The following is a 25,711-nucleotide window of genomic DNA, read 5'->3' as shown; positions in this document are numbered from 1 at the left end:
CAGTCTTAAAAATAAAATTTATTAGCATCTCTCTAATGTGTGTATAAATAAAAACATTTATAAGAAATAATGCATATACGCATTATGAGCTGAACAATAACTGGGTTATATGTGATACAAAGGAGAAGAGGCTTACTAACCTCGGTTTTTTCTCTCGCTTTCTTTGTAACATATTCAGTTTCTTAGTATATGTCTGTGAGAATGTACCTCAAAACTCAAACTTGTCAAACAATATGCATATCTAGAAGTTTCAACACTACATTCGGACAGAAGAATAAAAGGAGGACAAAAGGGTTCAACAGCAACGATGGAGGAGACAACATGGGAGTTTTGGCAGTTTTACAATTTTCAGTTAAGAGAGAACTTTGCAAAACAGCTTCAACATAGACAAATTAAAAACGGTGAGCCGATATGTAACTGGTAAGTGCCTCACTGTGATAATCTAATTCATCCTACAGCAGTCGCATTCGCTGTTTCTCCGACGATAAACAGCAATGATCAAAGTGAACCCAATTTGAAAGGTTTTACCTTATAAACTCAGCATAAAACCTTTGTATAATGAATAAAAATGCACAAAAGTGGTAAAATAAGATATATTTTATATTGCTAACAACATCTGTCAGTATATGCATGAGACTGGACCTTCACTGTAACATCGTGATATAAAGATCACTAGAACATCTGTAATGCAATCATTCTGCGGGCTCTGCGATATCGAGTTTCTAAGGCAAATCCGAAGAGTTAAGACCTCCTCCTCTGCCTTTTACGATGCTTTTGGTCATGCTTTCATCACACAAGGTGGTGCAAATAAAATTAAAAAAACACTCTGAATTCGACAGGTATGCACACGTAACAAAAAACAGACCCGTCGTTTTGGTCTAAAGGTGAAACGAAAAAGAAAGTCATGGACGCGTAACACCAAAAATGCCAATAGGTACCTTTAAATAACAACACTGTATGATGCCGCCATCAACAAACAAAATAATGCAATAATTCAATGCTGAATTGGCCTTTAGGTTTGTGTTTTTGCCCCCCATCTGCTAAAAAGGGAAACACGATGTCAAACGGGTGGTTCGACAAAGCGGAAACGGAGTGAACTGAAGGAGGATGTGCCAGTGTGTGATGGTTAAGAGCACGAGAGGTGCCCGGTGACCTCTAAAGCCCAAAGGAATGAAGGAAGTACACAAGAACTCTGACGGGTGATGTGCTCTCTGCTCATCCCATGTCTTTAGAGTGCAAAGATACCATTATTTGATGTGTTGTGTGATGCACACACACACACACACACACACACACACACACACACACACACATATACATATATAGATAAGTAAATATATGTATATATGCATATATGTCTAGCTCTGATGTGTCCGTAACTAAAACTCTGAGAACTCCTTTGCGCATTTTTCTGTAACAGATACACGAATGTCTTCCTCTTCGTAGTCGTCAAAGTTGCTTGTGTCTCCAGGACCTCGGCACTTTGGTATGAACGGCGCCTCCACCTGGTGGGCCAGAGGAGAAACTCATGTAATCAGACTAATATATGTTCACATAAACAACCTGTATAAAACTAAATTAAAATCCCTTTCCTGCAACTAGGGACGCAGATTTTAGCGATGAATTTAAATGTAATGTTTTGGTACTATTGTAGTACTGAATAAAAATCTCAAAATCAGCTTCTCTCAATTACATCTCACAATTCTGTATTTTTTTTTTTTTTTTTTAGAAATAAGAGGAAATCTCACAATTCTGACTTTTTTCACAGAATTAAGAAAAATAACACAATTATGACTTTTTTCAGAAATAAGAAAAAAAAAAAATCTCACAATTCTGACTTTTTTCAGAAATAAGAGAAAATCTCACAATTCTGACCCTTTTCTTGCTACTGTGAGTTTACATCTCACAATTCTTTTTTCTCAGAATTAAGAAATAAAATCTTACAACAAAAAAAAGTCAGAAATGTAAGTTTATATCCAGGCGTGCAAGTTTTTTAGCCTGGTTCTCAAAAGTGTACCTGGAGATTTGGTTTGGTCCTCGCGCTTCACATAGTTTGACCCATTAAATATAACTTAATAATAGTGATTAAAATATCACTTGATTTAATTAATTGCTTTAATTTACTTTTTTTTTTCAGAAATGAGAGAAAATCTCACAATTCTGACTTTTTTCAGAAATAAAAGAAAATCTCACAATTATGACTTTTTTCTCACTACTGTGAGTTTACATTTTACAATGATGATTTTTTTTCTCAGAAGAGAAAAATCTCACAATGATGACTTTTTTCAGAAATAAGAAAAAAATCTCACAATTCTGACTTTTTTCAAAAATAAGAAAAATCTCACAATTCTGTCTTTTTTCAGAAATGAGAGAAAATCTCACAATTCTGACTTTTCAGAAATAAAAAGAAAATCTCACAATTCTGACTTTTTCTCACTACTGTGAGTTTACATTTTACAATGATGATTTTTTTTTATCAGAAATGAGAAAAATCTCACAATTATGACCCTTTTCTCACTACTGTGAGTTTACATTTTACAATTCAGATTTTTTTTATCAGAAATGAGAGAAAATCTCACAATTCTGACTTTTTCTCACTACTGTGAGTTTACATTTTACAATTCAGATTTTTTTTATCAGAAATGAGAGAAAATCTCACAATGATGACTTTTTTATCAGAAATAAGAGAAAATCTCACAATTCTGACTTTTTTCAGAAATAAAAGAAAATCTCACAATTATGACTTTTTTCTCACTACTGTGAGTTTACATTTTACAATGATGATTTTTTTTCTCAGAAGAGAAAAATCTCACAATGATGACTTTTTTCAGAAATAAGAAAAAAAAATCTCACAATTCTGACTTTTTTCAAAAATAAGAAAAATCTCACAATTCTGACTTTTTTCAAAAATAAGAAAAATCTCACAATTCTGTCTTTTTTCAGAAATGAGAGAAAATCTCACAATTCTGACTTTTCAGAAATAAAAAGAAAATCTCACAATTCTGACTTTCTCTCACTACTGTGAGTTTACATTTTACAATTCAGATTTTTTTTTTTATCAGAAATGAGAGAAAAATCTCACAATTATGACCCTTCTCTCACTACTGTAAGTTTACATCTCACAATGATGACTTTTTTTCTCAGAATTAAGAAATAAAATCTTACAACAACAAAAAAAAGTCAGAAATGTAAGTTTATATCCAGGCATGCAAGTTTTTTAGCCTGGTTCTCAAAAGAGTACCTGGAGATTTGGTTTGGTCCTCGCGCTTCACAGTGTGACCCATTAAATATAACTTAAATCAAGTGATATTTTAATCACTATTATTAATTAATTGCTTTATTTTACTTATTTTTTAATAAAATAAACACAATAATAAAGTATGGTAATACTATTACTAGTTTTTAAAACAAATAGCATGCATTAAATAAATATTTTATAGTAAACCTAATGATAAAACTTTATGAATTTTCAAAACTAAATTAGCAAGCTTTTATTTTGGCATGCTGCCAGCAACTATATGCGTCAGTATAGAGTATTTTTTTTTTTTAACTTTCATTTCATTTCGTTATCATATCATTTTCATCTGTGAAAAAAATGTCGAAATTAATTGACAAAATTAACACTGGGGTTAATAGACAGGCAAATAGTTGTCATTTGAAAACAGGATTGGATGGGTGTTTGAATTGAGAATGTGATCAAAATCCTGCATTTTAGGTGCATTAAGGCTAAAATGACATAACCCAGGGACTGAATTTCATACCTTTCTCTCATAGATGGCTATCCAATCCGTTGTGGCAAACCATTTGTGGTTTTTGATATCATTGACGCCATTCCTCAGGTTGCCGTAGCGTTTGGTCAGGTCCACCTGGAGCAGATTCCTCAACAAATCTTTCAGATCGGAGCTGAAGTGCGAGGGGAATCGTACCTACAAAGCACATTCACGTTGACATTTTAATCACGCATTCATTGCATATCCAAATTAAACTAACTGCTTGACTGCACACACATTAAAAACAATCTCAGTACCTTTCCAGACACGATCTTCTCATAGATCTGAATAGGCTGGTCCGCGAAAAATGGCGGATATCCAGCTGCCATTTCATAAATGAGAACACCAAGGGCCCACCAGTCCACAGCCTTGTTGTACCCCTACATTTGAGAAACAAATAAGTGATCTGCCCCGCTTAGAAACTTGGATTCGGCTGAATTTTAAACATCTGAGGCTTACCTTGCTAAGGATGATCTCTGGTGCCAAATACTCTGGAGTTCCACATAATGTCCAGGTTCTGCCTTTTACTCTTTTCGCAAAACCAAAGTCTGTTACCTGTGTGGGAAACCATAGGCCATTTATGTGTCCTGTATCATCCTTTATAACATTAGAATACAGCAAACTCAGAACTGTATTTATTATACAGTAATCTTCCAACAGAGAACCTGTCAAAATCAAATACGACTGCTGATTAGGATAATGTCACAATTACTACATTTCACAAATATTATAATATACAATATACAATAATATATGAATATTCAGTGAATTAACAGAACCCAGTGAATTATTCTTCACTCTTTATATTAAACTGATTATTTTTTGTAGATTAAAATGAAGGTAAAGACTCATGTTCTGTATTTTCCCCATTTAAAAACATTAAACATTCCACATTTATTTTGCTTGTTAGTGTTGCAGCTTATGTTTTTTGTTATTAAAATGTCTTTGTTGTAATATAAAGATTCAATTTAACATGAAAGAATGATTTTCTTTAGAAAATTAAAAATATTACATAAAAAAATACTTTAGAACAGTAAATATCGGTTCTGCATATCGGTTTATGGAAATTAATTATATATTAGTTCCGCAAGCGATTGCAGTTTGAGTACAGTTCTGTGTAAATGCATAGATAAACAGTGCTTTGTCAGAATCTACAACAACAAAACATCAGTAATTTTGGTATGGAGTTAAGAAATGCTATAAAATACAATGTTTTGTTTGTTATACTCTAAACATTACGCATTCTGCAATTATTTTGCTTGTTAGTGTTGCAGCTGAAGCTTTTTAAAATTAAAATGTTTTTATTGTTGTAATATGAAGATTAAATTTGACGAGAAACACTGCTAATTATCAACACTTTTTTTAAGACGACTAAAAGGAGGAAAAATCTAAGTGTAGTATGGACTTACTTCACTCTGTTATTTACTTTAGAACAGTAAATAAATATCGGTTCTACATATCGGTTTTATGGAAATTAATGATTTATTATTTCCGCAAGCGATCACAGTTTGAGTATAGTTCTGTGTAAATGCATAGATAAACAGTGCTTTGTCAGAATCTATAACAACAAAAAACATTAGTAATTTTGATATAACATACCAGTTTGAGAAATGCAATAAAATACATTTTGTTTATTATATTCCAATGTTCCAGATATTAATAATCAATGAATTAACATTATCCAGTGAATTATTCTTTACTTTTTATATTAAGTTGACAGGACTCATTTATTTTGCTTGTTAGTGTTGCAGCTGATGCTTTTTATATCTAAAATGTTTTTACTTTTTTCAAGATGACTGAAAGTAGGAATAATCTAAGTAAAGTATGGACTTCACTCTGTTTTTTTATTTTCTTTAGAAGAGTAAATAAATATCGGTTCTGCACATCGGTTATCAGCCACTTAAACACGCAAATAGTCGGTTTTGATATCGGTCCTAAAAAAAAAAAAAAAAATCAATATCGGTGGACAGAGTACCCAAAATCTGTAGTTAAGTAAAAGGTCAAGTACTTATGGAAATAATTACTCAAGTATGAGTAAAAGTAACAATCTTAATAGTTACTTGAGTAAGAGTAAAAAAAAAAAAAATATATATATATATATATATATATATATATAGCAAAATTCAGATTTCGGCAGCCCGAAAATTTATTTAACTAGCCCAAAAAAAAAAAAAAAAAAAAAAAAAAAAAAACTTTAAAATGTAGAAAATCAGATAGGAGTCTAATCAAAAATGTTTTTAATACACAAATATAAACAAACTAATTTTATTTCATTATATTTATTTCATTTAATGTAACTGCAGAATTTTTAAATATTAATTTAAAGCAATTCATAACCATTTTTAAGATCTGCAAAAGTAAAATAAACAGTAATGGGATTGGACAATGTAAAGTAGAATATTAAGCCATAAAATGGCATGATTTAAAATTTCAGATACAGTTTCACACAAAAAAACAAAATATGTTACACTATGGCATTTCATCCTTTATAAAATTAAAAGGGATACATTGAGTATATAATTTATTATATTTACTTAAAACATAAATATTACTGAACTTTAGATTTTTAGAAGGCACCTTAACTTTTTACATTTACTGTGTTTGCTGCATAAAAACATGGGTCGATAATTGCAATCATGAGACCATAAACAGCTGAAAAAAAATGTATTGGAAATGAAAAATTAACTCTGTCACGAGGGGGCGCTTTAGGAGCGCTGAAATAGTAACAGCTGTACACAAAGCAGCAGTAACACAGTTTTTTCAGGCATGAAATGAAAATTCCAACGTTTCTGAGGACAGTAACGGAGGAACGCCAACAAATGTAGCGAAGTAAAAGTAAATTGTTTTCACTATAAATGCACTTGAGTAAGAGTAAAAGTACCTATCTTTAAATATACTCTAAAAGTACTAGTTACCCCAAAAATTTACTCAAGTAAATGTAAGGAAGTAAATGTAATTCGTTACTACCCACCTCCATCGGTGGATCACTAGCTGCAACTGGTAAAATCATAAAGGGGAACAAAACAATTTCCAGAACCTTCACTGCCACTCTTTGAACCAGAAGAGTTCTGGCAAACCATCAGGTGGCTCAGGCAGGGCATTGCTCACACTGTTTTAAGCCAGGATGGGGAACTTGCCCGGCAATATATTCAGGAGTGTGTATTACTCATTTGAGCAGTACTGGAAAGCCTCAAGTTGCTTAAGCATTAATGCTGAGCATGGGCATCTTTCATGGCCAAACATTTGCAAATGACACCTAGAGCGGGATAATATGCCACACTCATTAGCATGGCCTGACTTGTTGGACTGATTTTCACCCACAAATTCAGGGTGTGCTGGAGAGCAATAACAGTAAGAGAGTCGATAACTCTTTTACTAATAGTGGACCTAATAAAGAGGACTTTAATGAGGTTATGCCCATTATAATCAATGACACAGCCTTTACTTACTACAGACAAATGTGGTATACATTATATGTTTAATATGCTCAAGCTACTCCTGACAACAGGACCAATGGAGGAAAAGATGACATTTTAAAAACATTTGCTTTCATGCACATGTTTGTATTTCTGCAAAGCCTATTGAAGGACCCCTGTGTTAGAAAAAAGGGGATGGTTTATTATTATTATTAGGGATGCACCGAATGCTCGGCAACCAAAATTGACTAAAATATAACAAATAATGACGTGACGCAATCAAATAGAGGCGCACACTAATGCAGCAAACATGTTGGCAGCATGAAAGCATTTAAAACTGTTTGAGAAAGATGAAAAAAATCATTACAAGCACCAACAGCGAGAGACTGTTTAGTATCGCATCACATGTCTTCCATGAGCAGAGAAAAGGCTGGTTGTTGCTGGTTACTGTATGATGACTGAAATCACCAAATAGCCTTAAACCATTAGTAAATAAACTGCAGAATGTTATGTTGTCTAATACACACACACATTGTATTTATTCTGACAGAGTTGCATGAGGGTTCAAAGTCCAAAGCTCGAGTGCTGAAACAGCGTAATGAGAATCATTCATAAATCTGCTGCTGTCAGCAAAAAGTAGTACTGAGGTCTTCCGCCAAAATAAAAGTCAACATTCATAATTTTACTGTTGTTCTGTAAAATAAAATGAAAAAGTAACACAAATAATGATAATCATTACAACAGCTCTATTAATACATTTATTATAACATTCTCCTTTGCTCAGCATGGCTGCATTTATTTGTACAAAAATAGCCAAAGAATATTATTAACTTATTTTAAGTTAAATTTTGCTTTGTTGGTAGGCTATAATGTCTACTAGAATACTTAAAATGTTTAGTGTTAAATATTTTTAAATTGTTGTTTTGTAATTGTTTTTTTTTTTTTTCTTTGAAAAGCAAGACAAAACTGTAAAAAGCAAATATTTGCTATTTAATTTATGCAATGGTTAAAAAAAAAAAAAGGCAAAATACATGGGGGAAAAACACGATTGGTAATCGGCCTTCGTCCCAGTGTGTAATTTTGTTTGGCTTCTGCCAAGAACTTTCATTTGGTGCATCCCTAATTAATTATTATTTAAAAAGAAAATGTTCACAGAAAATGTTTTCAACCATATTGAATCTGAAAGCTGCCACATGGTAAAGTATAACAGATGTAAAGAATCTTTCAATCAGCATAAAAATTTTTTTTGAAACAAATCACCTAGATCTGACCACTTTCTGCATAATTAAAGAGTTCAAAAACTTTTTTTTTTTTTTTTTTTTTTTAGATACTGTTTATATCCGTTTCTTTCTCATTTTTTTTCTAGTTACCTGTATATATCCATGCTGGTCAATGAGTAGGTTTTCAGGTTTCAGGTCTCTGTAGATGAGGTCTAGTGAGTGGAGGTACTCAAAGGTCAAGACAATCTGTGCAGCATAAAACCGTGCATGTGGTTCACTGTGGATCAAAGAAATAACATCTAAGAGTTAGAGACAAAACCAGAGACCGGCAAGAAGCACTGAAGCAAGGGTTTCCTCTGTCAAAAATGGCCTTAGCATGTAGAGATGAAATCAGCTTAATATTAAAAACTAAACAATTAAAAGTAGTTACACAGTACCAATACCAATTACATTGCTATTGAACCTATTTTTTTATGCACACTGGTGAATATAGTAATTCTGACATATTCCATAACTTTTTATAATGCCATAGTTAAATACAAATATGATTGCACATGCACTGTGACTTACGTGCTGTCAGTATGAGTCATTTTGCAAAAAGGATGGATTGTTGTGAATTACTAACATTTACAAAGAGGAACAAAAACATTTCTGAAGCACATTAAACAGCACTAAGACCTGAAACAATCACTGAACTCCATAAACTAGTCAGCCGAGAAACACTTTGGATGCATGAGGTGAAGAATAAAGCTCAGCGTAAGAGGAAATCAGCAAATCAGCTAAATCATGTAACATGACTTTCATAAAACAGGACGTGCTTTATTTATTAATGTTTTTAAAGAATTAAATTAAAGAAATTTTGCACTACTCTGTGTATGCGCTCAGAGACGGAGCAGAACACGGACATGTAACGTAAAGTTATCTTTTAGCTCAGGGTGTGCGCCTAAACAGTCAAATGCACAGAAAAATATTTCAAAATGAGGCGCTTTGTGATTATTCATGTAAACCCTTGTCAGTTATGTATTAAATGATCAAACAGTTGAGAATGAAAACCTGTGTGTAACAGTATATTGGATCCGTGTGGACTTCTAAAGCGGCAACAAATAATACTCCTTCTGCCGTCTCTGTGCTTAATATTAAGAAACGTAAAAATACAAAGAGAAAAATCACTCACTGCTCTTGAAAAAGGGCTTTTTTAGTTTTAATAAGAAACAAAGCATGTTTAATTCTTACAGTGAAGATGCAGTTTTATTTTACATTCAAATAATTACATTCAATTTCTGTAGTAGGCTGTTAGTCTACTTTATTTTTTTTATTTGTATCTTTTTCTGTTGTACTGCCATCTTTAATCTCTAATATACAGTTTTGGACCCAGTCATAATCGTGATTACAATACTGACCAAAATAATCGTGATTATGATTTTTGCCATAATCAAGCAGCCCTGCTTTGTAAGATAATATTTTAATCAGAAACAAGCAAGCTTTGCATGAACCTGTGCTGGAGTTGAATGTTAGATTTAGCATTAAATGAATAAACGGTTATGTTTGCTCAAACATGTCTTCACTCACCTAAACCTTCCGATTCTTCTAAGATGTGAGAACATCTCCCCTCCTGGTACATACTCCATCACCATATACAAATTAGAGTTGTCCTGTGAGAAATAAAGTCAGAATTAAAACTGAGAGACACAAAAATAGCGGCCAGCAGATATGGATGTTTAAAAGGCCATTACTAAAGTCTAGACTAGTAAGCCAATTGCAACTTGACTATTTTTTTCATTTAACTTTTTAAGTATCTAATTTACATATTTATGTTTGGCTTTATCAAGATATTTATTATTATTTTATGAAAGCTATGCTTACAGTACTGCCATATCACATACATATAAAAACAACAACAATAGCAATAACTTAAAATAATTATGTTGCTTACTTGGCATTTTGTTTGCAATTCAGTGAGGAGAGAAAACCTAATTCTCTGATGCTTAAAGCACTCATATGTGACCCTGGACCACAAAACCAGTCGTAAGGTTAAATTTTACAAAACTGAGATATATACATCATATGAAAGCTCAATAAATAAGCTTTCTATTGATGTATGGTTTGTTAGGATAGGACAATATTTGGCCGAGATACATCTATTTGAAAATCTGGAATCTAAGGGTGCAAAAAAATCAAAATACTGAGAAAATCACCTTTAAAGTGGACCAAAAATTGGGTTCTTAACATTGCATATTACTAATCAAAAATTACATTTTGATAGGTTTACAGTAGGAATTTTACAAAAAATCTTCATGGAACATCATCTTTACTTAATTTCCTAATGATTTTTGACTTAAAAGAAAAAACAATAATTTTGACTCATGCAATGTATTTTTGGCTATTGCTACAAATATACCCCAGCGACTTAAGACTTAAGTTTTGTGGTCCAGGGTCACATATCTTAAAATGCTTTCATGATGCAAAATGAATGTAAACACAGTGAGTTACTTTTTAAGGGACTATAAATGGAGGGGAATATCTGATGTCTAAACCGAATGCTGCTGTCTCATCATTGCTTTTGCAAAAATCATTGCTTTAGTCTGGAAAAAGCAATTGTTTTGAAGCTATATTAAGATTGTTAAAAACTGCTTGACTATACCAAAGTGTTCTGATTTTAACTTGTAATTGTTTTAAATGAATTCAAGGAACTCAATGTACACTGTGTCACTGTTATCCTGCAATAAACTTCATTTCAACTACATGATTGATGTTCCATGCTGGGTTTTTTATTCTTCCAAAATGCATTCTCTGATTTGTATTTGTAAACAATGCTGCTTCTTTTTTTTGTTTCAGATTTTGAAAGTTAAAACAAATTTAAGAACATTACTGACAAGAGATTAGAAAATGTGACCCCGGACCAGAAAAATAGTCAAAAGGGTCCATTTAAATTTGAAATTGAGTTCAAAGCTGAATTAGTAAACTTTCCATTCATGTACTGTTAGGGTAGGACAATATTTGGCCGAGATACAACTTTTTGAATATCTGGAATCTGAGGGTGCAAAAAAAAAAAAAATCAAAATATTGAGAAAATCACCTTTAATGTTGTCCAAAAGAAGTTCTAAGCAATGCATATTACTAATCAACAACTACGTTTTTATACGTTTATGGTAGGAACTTTACAAAATATCTTCATGGAACATGACCTTTACTTAATACCCTAATGATTTTTGGCATAAAATAAAAAAAAATCGATCATTTTGACCCATACAATGTATTTTTGTGGTCCAGGGTTTGCTTATATGTGTACAACATGGTTAAAATTAAATTTACACTTATTTTGCACAGTATTTATCAAAAATAAATAAATAAAATCTCAAAATAAAAGAAATTGTGTTATTATTATAACGAAAAATTGTTTTCAATAATCCTTTTCCTTTCTTGGCCAAACATGGGCTTATTTGCACTGGGCTGATGCATCTGTTCATCTAATCCTAACACAAATCATAAGAAATAGCAATAGTAAGGTGGAGTACAGTACCTTGAAGGCATATTCCAATCTGACGAGGAACGGGAAGGATACTGCTTGTAATATTCTCTTCTCATTTAGTGTATGCTCCACTTGTTTCAACTTCACCACCTACCAAAGAATAAATACAAATTAAATAAGAATTCTTGAGCAGATGATCATACACCATCATAAATACTGTATTTATTTATACCAAGGTCTGACTCGCAGTTAGCTGAAAATTATACCTTACAAAAATAATTGAGACTTAGAAAGCATCATTGATGGTTTCTCTATAATAACTTAAATTACATTTTCATGGTGTGAAATACTCACAAATGCAAGGTAATCGTGGTTAACTGCATAATACAACCAACCTTTTGTTTATCCAGAATTTTCATGGCATAGAACTGATCTGTAGCCTTGTGTTTAACCAGCATGACTCTCCCGAAAGAGCCCGTGCCCAACGTCTTCAGTCTGTCAAAGTCATCTAAACCAGTTGTGCTCTATGGGACAAAACACACAGTTAAATAAACTGTCCTACAATATCATAATAATAAGTGATACAATATTAAAGAAAATACAAGTATACATACACACTGCTAAACGTAAACATTTTCTTTAAAATGATTTTAGTCTACATATATAACTTCAGTATTGACAGTATATTAAAATCTGATTATGATTCACAAACTCTTGATTCGATTCGATATTTGTTCAGTTGGATATATGTGACACTGGACCACAAAACTTATGGGTCCAAATTATGTAAAAAAAAAAATTAAGATATTTTGTAAATGTCCTACCTTAAATATATCAAAACGTAATTTTTGATTAGTAATTTGCATTGCTAAGAACTTCATTTGGACACCTTTAAAGGTGATTTTTTTCAATATTTTGCACCCTCAGATTCCAGATTTTTAAATAGTTGTATCTCGGCCAAATATTGTCCTATCCAAATAAACCATACATCAATGGAAAGCTTATTTATTCAGCTTCAGATTCATAAATTGACTGGTTTTGTGGTCCAGGATCACAAATCAGGGATATACTCATGTCAATTTTTCTTAAGAAAAACAAATTTTCTCTAATGCTGTAAACTACACAGAAACAAAGAGTCAAATATAGAGTGCAGATTTGATTATTTTTAGATAATCCAAAAAAAAGAGAAAAAAGGTAGTTTTCTTATCAAAAATATAATGATATATTTATATTTCTACTCCAATTTGTTGCTGAATGAGATGATATTAAAGAGATACGTTTAAATTTTGTGGTGAATTGACAATTTAAAAGCTGAGAATTTCATATAAAAAGTAACAAAGCACAAAACTTATTCCAAAAACTGCATGGGAGGAGATTTGTTCATCAACAACAGAAAACATCACAGACTTGAATTGATTTTGGAATTTTAGAAACAAAAAATGTGTTTCTTAATTTAGAAATTAAGCAATTAATGAGTCCAGTGAACTAAAAACCTGCATGTTTGTAATATACAAAACAAATACCTCAAGGCATTTTAAAAAGTGGAAAAGTTCTGGTTTAAATCAGGAAAGAAATTTTAGGAAAAGAAAAGAGTCATTATAAACTATGCACTAACATTTTGGCCAGAAGTGACAATTTAAATCGTCTCAGTGATGGGTTTCTCCCTTACAAACATGCAGATTTTGGCTTCTGGTGGACTGGAGTGGTGTGGATTACTAGTGGATTATTGTGATGTTTTTATCAGCTGTTTGGACTCATTCTGACGGCACCCATTCACTGCAGAGAGACAGTGATGGAATGACACATTTCCACAAATCTGATAAAGAAACGTACTCATCTACATCTTAGACAGCCTAGAGGTGAGCTATTGAAAATGAATATGATTGTGTTGCTTCAGTTGGTGACTGTGCGCATGGCATTATACTGTGCCTCTTCACTTTTAATAAGGAAGAACAAAAAAAAAAAAAAAAACAAAAAAAAAAAAAAAAAACTCACCTGTGGTGGTGATTCCCATTTTCTCAAGAAATCTTCTTTGGCTTTGGCTAGAAACTCTTTCACTGCAAGGAAGAAATACAAAAATCAGACTACAATTGAGCAAAAGCTCCCGCATTATAGCTGAAATGCATCAAAAACCAAACAATACTTTATTTTTAAGATGACAAGCAAATAAGAGAATATTTTTACAGTTCTAGTACTAAAAATCAGGCAAATCTCACAAGGGTTGTCATAAACACCAGTGGTGAAAAAGTGTTTCTGTGAAGCATGCATGCATTTTGTTTACTAAGACAGGAGCAGGACATTAAAAGTATAAGTTAAGACAATCCCACATAAAACAAACAACACAGCAGACTTCAGTCGACCGCAGTGACGGAAAAAAAAAGCCAAAGATTTCTTTCAGAATTTACGCAAATGTTTTTCCGTCACTGAGGTAACCTAATGTAATTGTGATCATACCAAAAGTCTCTACAGATCACCAAGGATTTTCAGGAACATTCACCCACATGGATGGGATGATGAAGAAAAAGAGAGAAAGACAAAGAGAGAGATAAAAGAAAGACTTCTGTCAAACAATCACATCAGTTAGACGGTGCAAGACATGGATTAGACGTGACTAAAACAACTAGACAAAGCAAACGCTGATAGACTCAAAATGACTCAAAAGTTTATCATTTATGCTGAACAAGACAAACACAACGAATAGAGACAATCTTAGGACATTCATCAGTTTATAACAACTTGGTAAAACATTCAAGAGCCGTACTGCACTGAATAACTGGTTTGAAGGTTTTTACAACGGCAGACGTCTGCAGGAGGATTCTTCTCACTGTCACATCCTTTTATGGTAAGTTCTCGCGTCGCAAGTATGTGATGGCCTGGAATGAACCGTTTTGTAAAGTATGACCGCTTATGAGAACAAATGGTTATAGACAAAGACTACAACACTTTAGAATTTAAGATCAATTTATAGAAATTGATATTTTTTATGGACAAGATTATGGATAGTCCAACAACCTATAAATGTTATGAAATACAAACAGAGGTAACTGGGAATTTAATGGCAAACTAAACTGTAATGATTGTAATGAAGTGCATCATTTATAAAAACTGTAAAGCAAGGAGTTCTACAACATACAAATATCTAAAAATCAAGCTTAACACTGCTTTTTCATGCACCTGTCAAGTTTGAGATTTTGGGCTTTTTCAGTGTTTTTTTCAGACTAGTGGAAAGAAAACATCCAAAACACACTGTTGAGTGTTTCTTTTATAGCACTTTATCTAATAGATTTCAATTACAATACATATTTTTTAAAGGCTGTTTTCTCAAAATTAGTTTTTTCTCCTACACTGAGCCATAAATCTCCACTTCAGTAGCACTTACACACACCAAACTTGACATTTTTATTCCTGTCTATATCCTGAAGGTTTTTACAGAGGGACTTGTTCATGTAGAATTTGCTTGATTTTATACAACATTTCCTTTCCCAAAAAACTGTAATTAATATATGTGACCCTGGACCACAAAACCAGTCATAAGGTTAAATTTTACAAAACTGAGATATATACATCATATGAAAGCTCAATAAATAAGCTTTCTATTGATGTATAGTTTGTTAAGATAGGACAATATTTGGCTGAGATGCATCTATTTGAAAATCTGGAATCTAAGGGTGCAAAAAAAAATCAAAATACTGAGAAAATCACCTTTAAAGTTGTCCAAATTAAGTTCTTAATGCATATTACTAATCAAAAATTACATTTTGATACGTTTACAGTAGGAATTTTACAAAAAATCTTAATGTAACATGATCTTTACTTAATTTCCCAATGATTTTTGACATAAAAGAAAAATCAATAATTTTGACCCATACAATGTATTTTTGGCTATTGCTACAAATATACCCCAGCGACTTAAGACTGGTTTTGTGGTCCAGGGTCACATATATTGTTTTCTGCATGTTCTCAGTATTTTATGAATTTCAGAGTGACAAAATTAGACCCAAAATCCTATCTGTAAAAACATTTGAGTTTAATATGTCGAAAAAAATAAACAAGAATTTTGAAACTGACTTTATCCAGTGTTTCGATTTTTGTGCTAGAAATGTATGAAAATTAGCGCATATTTATTTAAACAATTTAAATATTGAAGCCTTACATTTTAGAAAACTTGTAATACAAAAAAATTGCAATTATCAATGTAATCAATCAACTACGTAAGATGATAACTATTAGTTAATTTTATTTTTACCTTATTCACCTGCCCTGTGTCTCGCCTTAAATCAACATTTACAAATTTATCTGAGAAGAAAATTTTTCATATATTTTATATAGAGTATTTTGTCTTACTACACTGGTATTTTCATTTTTAACTTAGATGAAGTGAAAAATCTGCCAGTTTAACAAGACAAAATCACTTGTATCAGACTTTATGTTGCTTCTAGCATACACTTTTCTTACATTTTATGTAAGAAAATCTCTGATAAATAATAATAATGATCATAATGTATTTATTACATTACTAGGTGCTCAGATAATTAAACTGTATCATTCTGTACACAGGGATGTGCAGGGGCCGTTATGCACTGATCAATATCTTAGCTTTACGTTTTATACAAATTATAGTTATTTCACCCGTTTTCCATCCATATAATGGTTTTAAAGAAAAAGTTTATTGCTTTTATACAACAGTTCAAAAAACAAGACGTTAATACTAAGTAAGCCGCATTTTAGGCAAAATATTGCCAGTTACTTTGTTTTGCCCTGCCAAAACCCACTCTTAAAAATAAAGGTGCTTGACGAAGCCATAGAAGAGCCTTTCTGTCTAAATGGTTCCATAAAGAACCTTTAACCTTATCTCTTTCACAAAAGGTTCTCTGTGGCAAATAAGGTTCTTCAGATTATAAAAAGGTAAGCAAGAAATGGTTTTTCTATGGCATCGCTTGAAGAAGCTTTTGAAACACCTTTATTTTTGAGAGTGTAGCTGCAAACACAGCCTCTAAATGACTCAGAGATTTTGCACAAAATGGTTGAGTAAACAATTCAACGACTCCTTAATAAACAGTCATTTTCCCCGTCCCACTGGCGCAATGATGAATCCTGCAGAAAAAAAATCTGTGAAAAATCTCCCTGCATAGACTAACAGCTGATCTGGAAAGCACCAAGATGAACACTGCTCAACCAATCAGATTCAAGGACCTAATCTAACTGTTGTGAGAATGTTAACTGTTGTAAATCCTGCTTTAATATTACTTTAAAATGACATTACAATAAGCTAAATAGTTACAGTGGCAGCATCAGTAGTTTCCATGAGATAAAACATGAAATGCAACTAAGAAAAAATATTTAGGAGCACCATGTGCTATTGGCCAATCTTCTGTTTTTGCAACGTCAAGTAATGCATCACAGAAATATCTCACAAATCCTTTCATAAAGTGTAGAGAGTGTAAATAAGAGATTGGCTTTGATTATAATGGAACTTTGTGAGATCGCGATGAACTAAGATGAGTGACAGCTTTAAATGATTTTAAAGGGAGTTTGTAAGTGAGATATTGATTTAATACAACAGTTCAATAAACAAGAAGTTAATATTAAGTGGCTTACATTGCCTGATTTTGCTCATTGTCAGAAATAGTCTGAAACAAGTCACAACTGAGCCGCTGCACATGTCCATTCAAACACAGCGGTGTTTCGTTTATGAATGAACATGCGTTTTTAAACCAATTTAGTGAGTCAATGATTCAGTTTTCCCTTGCTTTATTCCTAAATGAATCAGCCATTCAAACAAATCAAATCAATTAATGATTCAGTAATTAAATCAGTGTCTTGCTGCCACCTGCTGGCAGATTTAGTTATTTTTAAAGTATCTTTTCAGTTATTTAAATCATTTAATATTTCTGAATCCAAATTGTATATTTAAAACATTAAATCCAACATAAAATTATGAATTTTATTGTACTCGTTAAACATGAAAATACACCTACAAGCCACTTTTGTGTTCTTCTTTGCCACCTCTGTAGTACAAATTAATTTTGTTAATACTTATTTATTTGAGTGGTAACTTATTATTCTACTTGTTCTTATTCTGTTGTTTTAATACAATTTTAAAAAGCTTAAAAATACAATTAAAAAAAAAAAAGAAAATTAATAAGGTTAGAAAAATGCCATTACAAAAGCAAAAACAAAATTCCCCTGTAAATCACTTTAAGGAAGGGAAGGCTAATTTTTGATCAGATGTTTTGATTGATTAGGATTAGAAGGTGCTTCTAAAATTTTGACTGTGCACCTAAATGTTTTAAATTAGGAGCACAAGTGCTCCGAAAAAGAAAAGTGTAGAGCCCTGGAAGTCCACATTGCATTTGGAGATGCAGGTCCATCCGGGTAAGGATGTGTCACACTTAAACTAGTGTTGATTGCAGAAGATAGCTTCAAGCCTTTCAAATCTTATATGTGACCCTGGAGCACAAAACCAGTCTTAAGTCGCTGGGGTATATTTGTAGCAATAGCCAAAAATACATTGTATGGGTCAAAATTATTGATTTTTCTTTTATGTCAAAAATCATTAGGATATTAAGTAAAGATCATGTTCCATGAAGATTTTTTGTAAAATTCCTACTGTAAACCTATCAAAATGTAATTTTTGATTAGTAATATGCATTGTTAAGAACTTAATTTGGACAACTTTAAAGGTGATTTTCTCAGTATTTTCATTTTTTTTTACACCCTTAGATTCCAGATTTTCCAATAGATGCATCTCGCCCAAATATTGTCCTATCCTAACAAACCATATATCAATAGAAAGCTTATTTATTGAGCTTTCATATGATGTATATATCTCAGTTTTGTAAAATTTTACCTTATGACTGGTTTTGTGGTCCAGGGTCACATATTCTGAAGATGACATGGAAGATCTTCATAGTACAAACTTTTTTTAAAGGCGAAAAACTTGTTTTTTACCCCCACTCTATTATGCTGCCTTAATAAAATGCAAGGACATTCCTTTTTATTATTTTTATGTTTCTTGAGGATCGCTTATAAAATTTCTAAATTCTGTACAAAAAGTACATTTTGACCAAGTTTAATGTGCATATACTAGTTTGTATAAAGTTAGCATAATATACGATTTAAAGGAGGCAATCCTTATGTTTTTGCTCTTATTCATGTTCACACATCTAAACAAAGACCCTGTGTTGAGGAAAAAAAAAAGTCTTAAACTACTCTAATGCACCTTTCAACTGTTCAGGTTCAGAGATCAGCTGGCTAGACCAGATGAAACCCATCTTAGTCAGGCTGAGAGACCACCTTAAACAAACTGTGATCAGCAATCCAGCTTAGGCTGGTTTCCTATTCTTTTCAGCATGGACAGAGATAGGTCTTTGAATCTAAAGATATATTTAAACGAATTATGATTATAAAAGTATTTTTAAATTAACTTTATGCATAACATCAAATAGTAATAGTTATAAATATTAACATATTATAGTATTATATGATTTCACTAGCCTTTAAAGCCCATTAGCAAGTTTTCTTTACCTCTTTCTGCTTAATGCAACCAAGTTAACTACAGCTAAACTCCAGGTTAACAATGCTGTATGTCACTTATTACATCCATCAAACACACCTGCACAGATGCAGATGCCCTGCGGAAATAAAACGTCTTTCATGGAAAAGCATGATGCGAGTGAATAACTACACAATCAAACACAGAGCTAACTCGCCTCATGTGTTACTCAAAAACATCAACCTGTCTGAGGCGTTTCAAACATTGACCATTGATTGAAAAACACCAATTATATGCAATTTATCGCCTTTCTGCGCTGTTGCATTCACTTTAGACAATTATGCATATGGGCATACTCGGTTTAAGAACATAAAATAAAAAGCTTGAACAGTAACAATTTAGATTAGAGAACACTATTTACTATTAACTAGTTGCTCATAAGCATGCATATTACTAGCATATTTGCTGTTTAGTATTACATATAAAGCATATATGTGACCCTGGACCACAAAACCAGTCATAAGGGTCCGTTTTTTTAATTGAGATTTATACATCATCTGAAAGCTGAATAGGCCTTGCTTTGATGTATGTTTTGTTAGAATAAGCCAATATTCGGCAGAGATACAACTGAGTGTGCAAAAAAAAAAAAAATGTAAATACTAAGAAAATCACCTTTAAATTGTTCAATGGTTATTTGCAATCAGGGGGTAACACATTAAAAGTAACGCAAGTTACGTAATAATATTACTTTTTCCAAGTAACTAGTAAAGTAACGCATTACTTTTTAATTGACAAGAAAATATCTGAGTTACTTTTTCAAATAAGTAACGCCAGTTACTTTTCCCCCCATTTATTGATTAAAAGCTCTCCTGTCCCCATGTTGAGAGAAATTGTAAGATGTTACTTTAGTTCTAGAATAAATGTGAACATGCATTAATTCATCTCACTCACTAAAAAACAGATACAGTATTCCTTAAAATGAATAAAAACAACAAAATTCAATGCAAACCTCCAATAATTAAAAACGTTAAATACAAATATGCTTTATGTATTTAATCCTATTTTATTAATCAATGTCTTTGCTGCAGACCTTCGATGATCCAATTCATCCATACTAATAAACAAAAATTACTCAAGATAATCTAACATTTGTTTCCCTTTTTTATTGCTGAAGAGTTGACATTTTTTTATCTGCGGTCTACTGTACAGACGTCAATTTACTTTTCTCTAAGCCTGAGGCTTTTGGTGTAAAAAGGTTTTTACATTGGCCAAAAATAGAACTTTTTATGTTAAAAACAAACAAGCAAGCCCTGCTCAGATTTAAAAAGTAATGCAAAAGTAACATAACGCATTACTTTCCATAAAAAGTAACTAAGTAATGTAATTAGTTACTTTTTGTGGGAGTAACTCAATATTGTAATGCATTACTTTTAAAGTAACTTTCCCCAACACTGTTAGCAATGCATATTACCAATCAAAAATTAAGTTTTGATATATTTACGATAGTAAATTTACAATTTTTCATGAAATATGATACATACTTAATATCCTAATGATTTTCGGCATAAACGAAAAATCTATAATTTGGCTATTGCTACAAATATACCCTCACTACTTAAGACTACAAACGGTTTTGTGGTCCAGGGTCACATATTTAATGCACAACCTAATTCTACATCCCTTAACACCATTCCCAATACCTAAACATAACTATTACAACAAATACCTTACTATCTATCAATAAGCAGCAAGTTAAGAGTTTACTGGGAAAAAAAATCTTACATAATAGTGAATATTAAACAACATCTATCCTAACAAACACAGAATACAGAAAGAAACCTCTCGTTTTAGTAAGTTTATCAAGAGATCATCATATGCTCACCAGCTACAACAAGCGTTTAATTAACTTAATGGCTTGATGTTGTTTACTAGAAGCAGTAGAGACTGCTGTTAACAGGCCCGACCTGACAGCCACTGCTAATTGTATTTATTCTCCAGGCTTGGTTCAAGACAACTACATTAAGCGTTCATTTGTATGTCCATTATCTGAAGGCAACTGGAAACGCAGAAAACATATGTGAACGATAAGAAACAGCGTTTTCGCGAGTGTTTCTCCTGATATACAGGCTAGCAGCAAGCAGCAGAGGCAGGTCTGGGCCTCTAACCTAGCAAATAGCTTATTAGCCTCTAACCTTTTGGCTCTATCGCATACTTGAAGCAGAAGTCATGAAAACAAACCCGTTTGCACGACCCTCCCTGTGTTTATAAGTTTCTGTTTGTGTTAGCATTTCCATTCATGTGCATAATGAATGCCTTGATAGCCGCAGGCCTTCGATCAAGCTAGTTTGACTCACTTTGTGGTTTCTAAATGACAAACCAGTACAGCAGAGCGATCTAAATGCAAATGTTTTTATTTTATGACTATAGAGAATGGAGAAAAAAGACGATTTGATCGTATAATCCGCAATTACGTTTGCACTCACTAACCAGCTAACTAACATTAGCCCTGACTCCAAAGTGACATAAATACTGACATTTTAAACCTGCAAGGACTTTTGAAAGTAACGTTAATGCATCGGATGAATCAAACGCTCCTCCTTCTTAACTCACCGCTCTCCAGTTCATTGCCTTTCTTGGCAGTAGCTGCGTTTCCCATAATGCGGGAGACACCGGACGATTCTCAGCGGCGAGCGCGGACGAGACGACAGTGAGTCCTTGGAGGAAGCTTCCCTGAACTCGACAGCTCGGCCCGTGTCTTGTGGATCGACACTTTACGCGGACGACGGTCTACAGACAGAGGAATCGGTCGCGGGATAAATCCCTTGGCAGCGTTTCTCCTTCCTTGCCGCAGATGGCAACCTCTGTCTCCTCCGCCACGGTGAGCGCGGAGTCTCTTGACTTTCTCACAGCGTTCTTCACTCGCTAAGCCAAATCTTCCTCTGCTGTAGGAGAGACATGGCGATCGCGAGTAGAAACAGGCTTCATACTGCCATCTGCTGGACATGAGTCAAACAAAAATGCACAGATACTTTACTCACCCCCTTATCAGCCAAGATGTTCTTGTCTTTCTTTCTTCAGTCGAAAAGAAATTAAGTTTTAGAGGAAAACATTCCAGGATTTTTCTCCATATACTGTAGTGGACTTCAATGGTGGCCAACAGGTTGAAAGTCCAAATTGCAGTTTCATTCAATGCAGCTTCAAATGGCTCTAAACAATCCCAGGTGAAGAATAAGGGTCTTATCTAGTGATAAAAAAAAAAAAAAAAAAAAAAAAAAATTATATTTACTTTTTTTGCAGGCAAAAACACAGTTTTTTCATGCACCTTTCATGTTTGAGATTTTGGGCTTTTGAGTTTTTCGTTAAGTGTTTTTTCAGACTAGTGAAAATAATAAAGCATCCATTTTTTGGAACTTTATCTATTTTTGTCAACAGATTTCAAGTGCAATAAATATTTTCAATGGTGGCCAACTGGTTGAAAGTCCAAACTGCAGTTACAATGCAGCTTCAAAAGGCTCTAAACGATCTCAGGTGAAGAATATGGGTCTTATCTAGTGATCTAGTTTTACTAAAAAACAAAAATGTATTTACTTTTTTTGCAGGCAAAAACACAGTTTTTTCATGCACCTTTCATGTTTGAGATTTTGGTCTTTTTTCATAAAGTGTCATTTCAGACTAGTGGAAAGGAAGCATTCAAAACACACTGTTAGGTGTTTTTTTGGCACTTTATCTGTTTTATAACCATACATATTTTCATTGGTGGCCAACAAGTTTCAGTGCAGCTTCAAGGGCTCTAAACGATCCCAGGTGAAGCATAAGGGTCTTATCTAGTGATCTAGTTTTACTAAAAAACAAAAATGTATTTACTTTTTATGCAGGCAAAAATACTGTTTTTTTTTTTCATGCACCTTTCATGTTTGAGATTTTGGGCTTTTGAGTTTTTCGTTAAGTGTTTTTTCAGACTAGTGAAAATAAAGCATCCATTTTTTGGAACTTTATCTATTTTTGTCAATAGATTTCAATTATAATACATATTTTCAATGGTGGCCAACAAGTTTCAGTGCAGCTGTTACGAGCCCCTGCTCTTTCTCTCTTTGTTTCTGTTCTGAGTGCAGCTGCTAATTGGATGGGGGCGGAGACCATAGCACACACACCTGAAGCCTCTGCCTATTTAAGAGCTGCTGGTGGCACTTCAATGGCGGCTTGCCCTGGAAACTCTGTTTTGTGTTTGATTTTGGATTTTGTTTTCCTTATTTTCTTTTGTTAAGGATGGTGAGTGATTGTTTGTTTAGTTATAACAGAGTACATAGAAAGCATAGGTAAGTGAGCTGACCCGGAAGACTTTTATTGTGTTTAATTTCTTTCTCGGGAGATAGGAAGTTTTTCTTAACTCTTCAGTAAGTTGTAGTCTAAATTAGTTAGCTCACCAATCCTTATTTAAGATGTAAGTTTAAGTACATTTCCTTTTGTTTTCTGTTTTGGTCATATTCTCTTACTTTTACAATAAAACTTTTAACTTTTTGCTCTGGCCACTGTTGTTTTTGTTGGTTTTAGAATGGCTCTTATGTTGGTCCCTAAATAGGTCATAACAGCAGCTTCAAAGGGCTCTAAACAATCCCAGGTGACGAATAAGGGTCTTATCTAGTGATAATTTTTTTTACTTTTTTTGCAGGCAAAAACAGTTTTTTCATGCACCTTTCATGTTTGAGATTTTGGGCTTTTGAGTTTTTCATTAAGTGTTTTTTCTGACTGGTGAAAAGAAAGCATCCATTTTTTGGCACTTTATCTATTTTTGTCAATAGATTTCAAGTACAAAATATTTTCAATGGTGGCCAACTGGTTGAAAGTCCAAACTGCAGTTACAATGCAGCTTCAAAAGGCTCTAAACGATCTCAGGTGAAGAATAAGGGTCTTATCTAGTGATCTAGTTTTACTAAAAAACAAAAATGTATTAACTTTTTACTTTTTATGCAGGCAAAAACATTGATTTTTCATGCACCTGTCAAGTCTGAGATTTTGGTCTTTTTGTTATTTCATAAAGTGTCATTTCAGACTAGTGGAAAGAAAGCATCCAAAAGACACTGTTAGGCGTTTCTTTTTTTTTGGCACTTTATCTGTTTTATTACAATACATATTTTCAATGGTGGCCAACAAGTTTCAGTGCAGCTTCAAAGCGCTCTAAACGATCCCAGGTGAAGCATAAGGGTCTTATCTAGTGATCTAGTTTTACTAAAAAACAAAAATGTATTTACTTTTTATGCAGGCAAAAATACTGTTTTTTTTCATGCACCTTTCATGTTTGAGATTTTGGGCTTTTGAGTTTTTCATTAAGTGTTTTTTATTATTATATTGGAAAGAAAGCATCCATGTGTTAATCAAAAAATTCTAGTACTGGATCTTCAGAAAAACTTGTATTCGTAAAGTACTTCACTCTCTGGGGATTGAATAATTTCGATTGCAACTGAACATGTGACGATCAGGCCACTATATCCCCTGTTGAACGGACCGGAGAAGAAAGCAGTGCAGAGAGTTAAAGTACTACTCTAGAAAGCAACAAGCAGCTAATCACATTTCTATTTACTGCTGAATTGCTGATTTGATTTTCCACTAAAGCATGTTTTGTTCCTGCTGAGATCTTAATGCAGGACTGGGAAACTCTGGCTCTCCAGCTCCACTGTCCTGCAGAGTTTAGCTCCAACCCTGATCAAACTCACATGCCTGTATAGCTTTCTAGCGATCCTGAAATCCTAGATTAGCTGGCTTAGATGTGTTTGATTAGGGCTGGAGCTAAACTCTGCAGGACAGTGGATCTTTTCCAGTGTTGTGAACCCCTGCCTTAATGGGCTGAAAACAATGCACCACCCTTTATTTAACAAAAACAGACCTGAAAGACAATGGTCAAATCCGAATAAGTGTTTTGAAATGTCTGATATATAGACTATAGAATATTTCTATTAAAAATAAGTGGTGTATTTAACATCTAAATGTATAAATGTTAAATTATGTAGCAGGCCAGGAGTAATTCATGCATTTTTTTTTATTTTTGATGATCTAGAATTAAGAGCAATTTCATGTCAATTTTTTTTCTTTTTTATTCTGTTATCTTTTTATTTATTATATAATTTTTAAAACACACACACAAAACTTGCTACGTGTACTGCGTTAGGCAAAATGAGACTTGTAATAGCACTTGCATGTTATTGCTCTTTTGTTGATTTTGATTGCTTCCATTGTCCTCTTTTGTAAGTCGCTTTGGATAAAAGCGTCTGCTAAATGTCTAAATGTAATGTAAATGTCTATCCTTGTATTGTTACATTGGGTGAGGTTGCTATGGATATTTAAAG

The 25,711-nt window shown here is 32.9% G+C and overlaps 2 protein-coding genes across 2 annotated transcripts in view; both read right to left on the bottom strand.

The window, feature by feature from the left end:
* On the bottom strand, positions 1-22,320 carry prkacbb (protein kinase, cAMP-dependent, catalytic, beta b). The gene is made up of 10 exons (XM_073848650.1): positions 21,981-22,320; positions 13,871-13,932; positions 12,271-12,399; positions 11,927-12,025; positions 9,976-10,058; positions 8,557-8,683; positions 4,230-4,325; positions 4,028-4,150; positions 3,762-3,926; positions 1-1,505 (listed from the first exon to the last, which is right to left on the bottom strand). The coding sequence occupies exons 1-10, from the start codon at positions 22,024-22,026 to the stop codon at positions 1,380-1,382; spliced, it is 1,056 nt and encodes a 351-aa protein (XP_073704751.1). The 5' UTR covers positions 22,027-22,320; the 3' UTR covers positions 1-1,379.
* The window catches only part of LOC141344613 (adhesion G protein-coupled receptor L2-like), a 92,269-nt gene continuing 88,608 nt past the window's right edge, over positions 22,051-25,711 (bottom strand). Inside the window, exon 8 of the mRNA XM_073849486.1 lies at positions 22,051-22,363. Within this exon, the coding sequence (XP_073705587.1) occupies positions 22,051-22,363 (313 nt within the window). The remainder of the gene's footprint in view (positions 22,364-25,711) is intronic.

The sequence above is a fragment of the Garra rufa genome, chromosome 10 (genome assembly GCF_049309525.1).
Source record: "Garra rufa chromosome 10, GarRuf1.0, whole genome shotgun sequence".
Lineage (NCBI taxonomy): Eukaryota > Metazoa > Chordata > Actinopteri > Cypriniformes > Cyprinidae > Garra > Garra rufa.
Note: the sequence above shows the minus strand (reverse complement) of the source record. Positions and strands in the feature narration are given on the sequence as shown.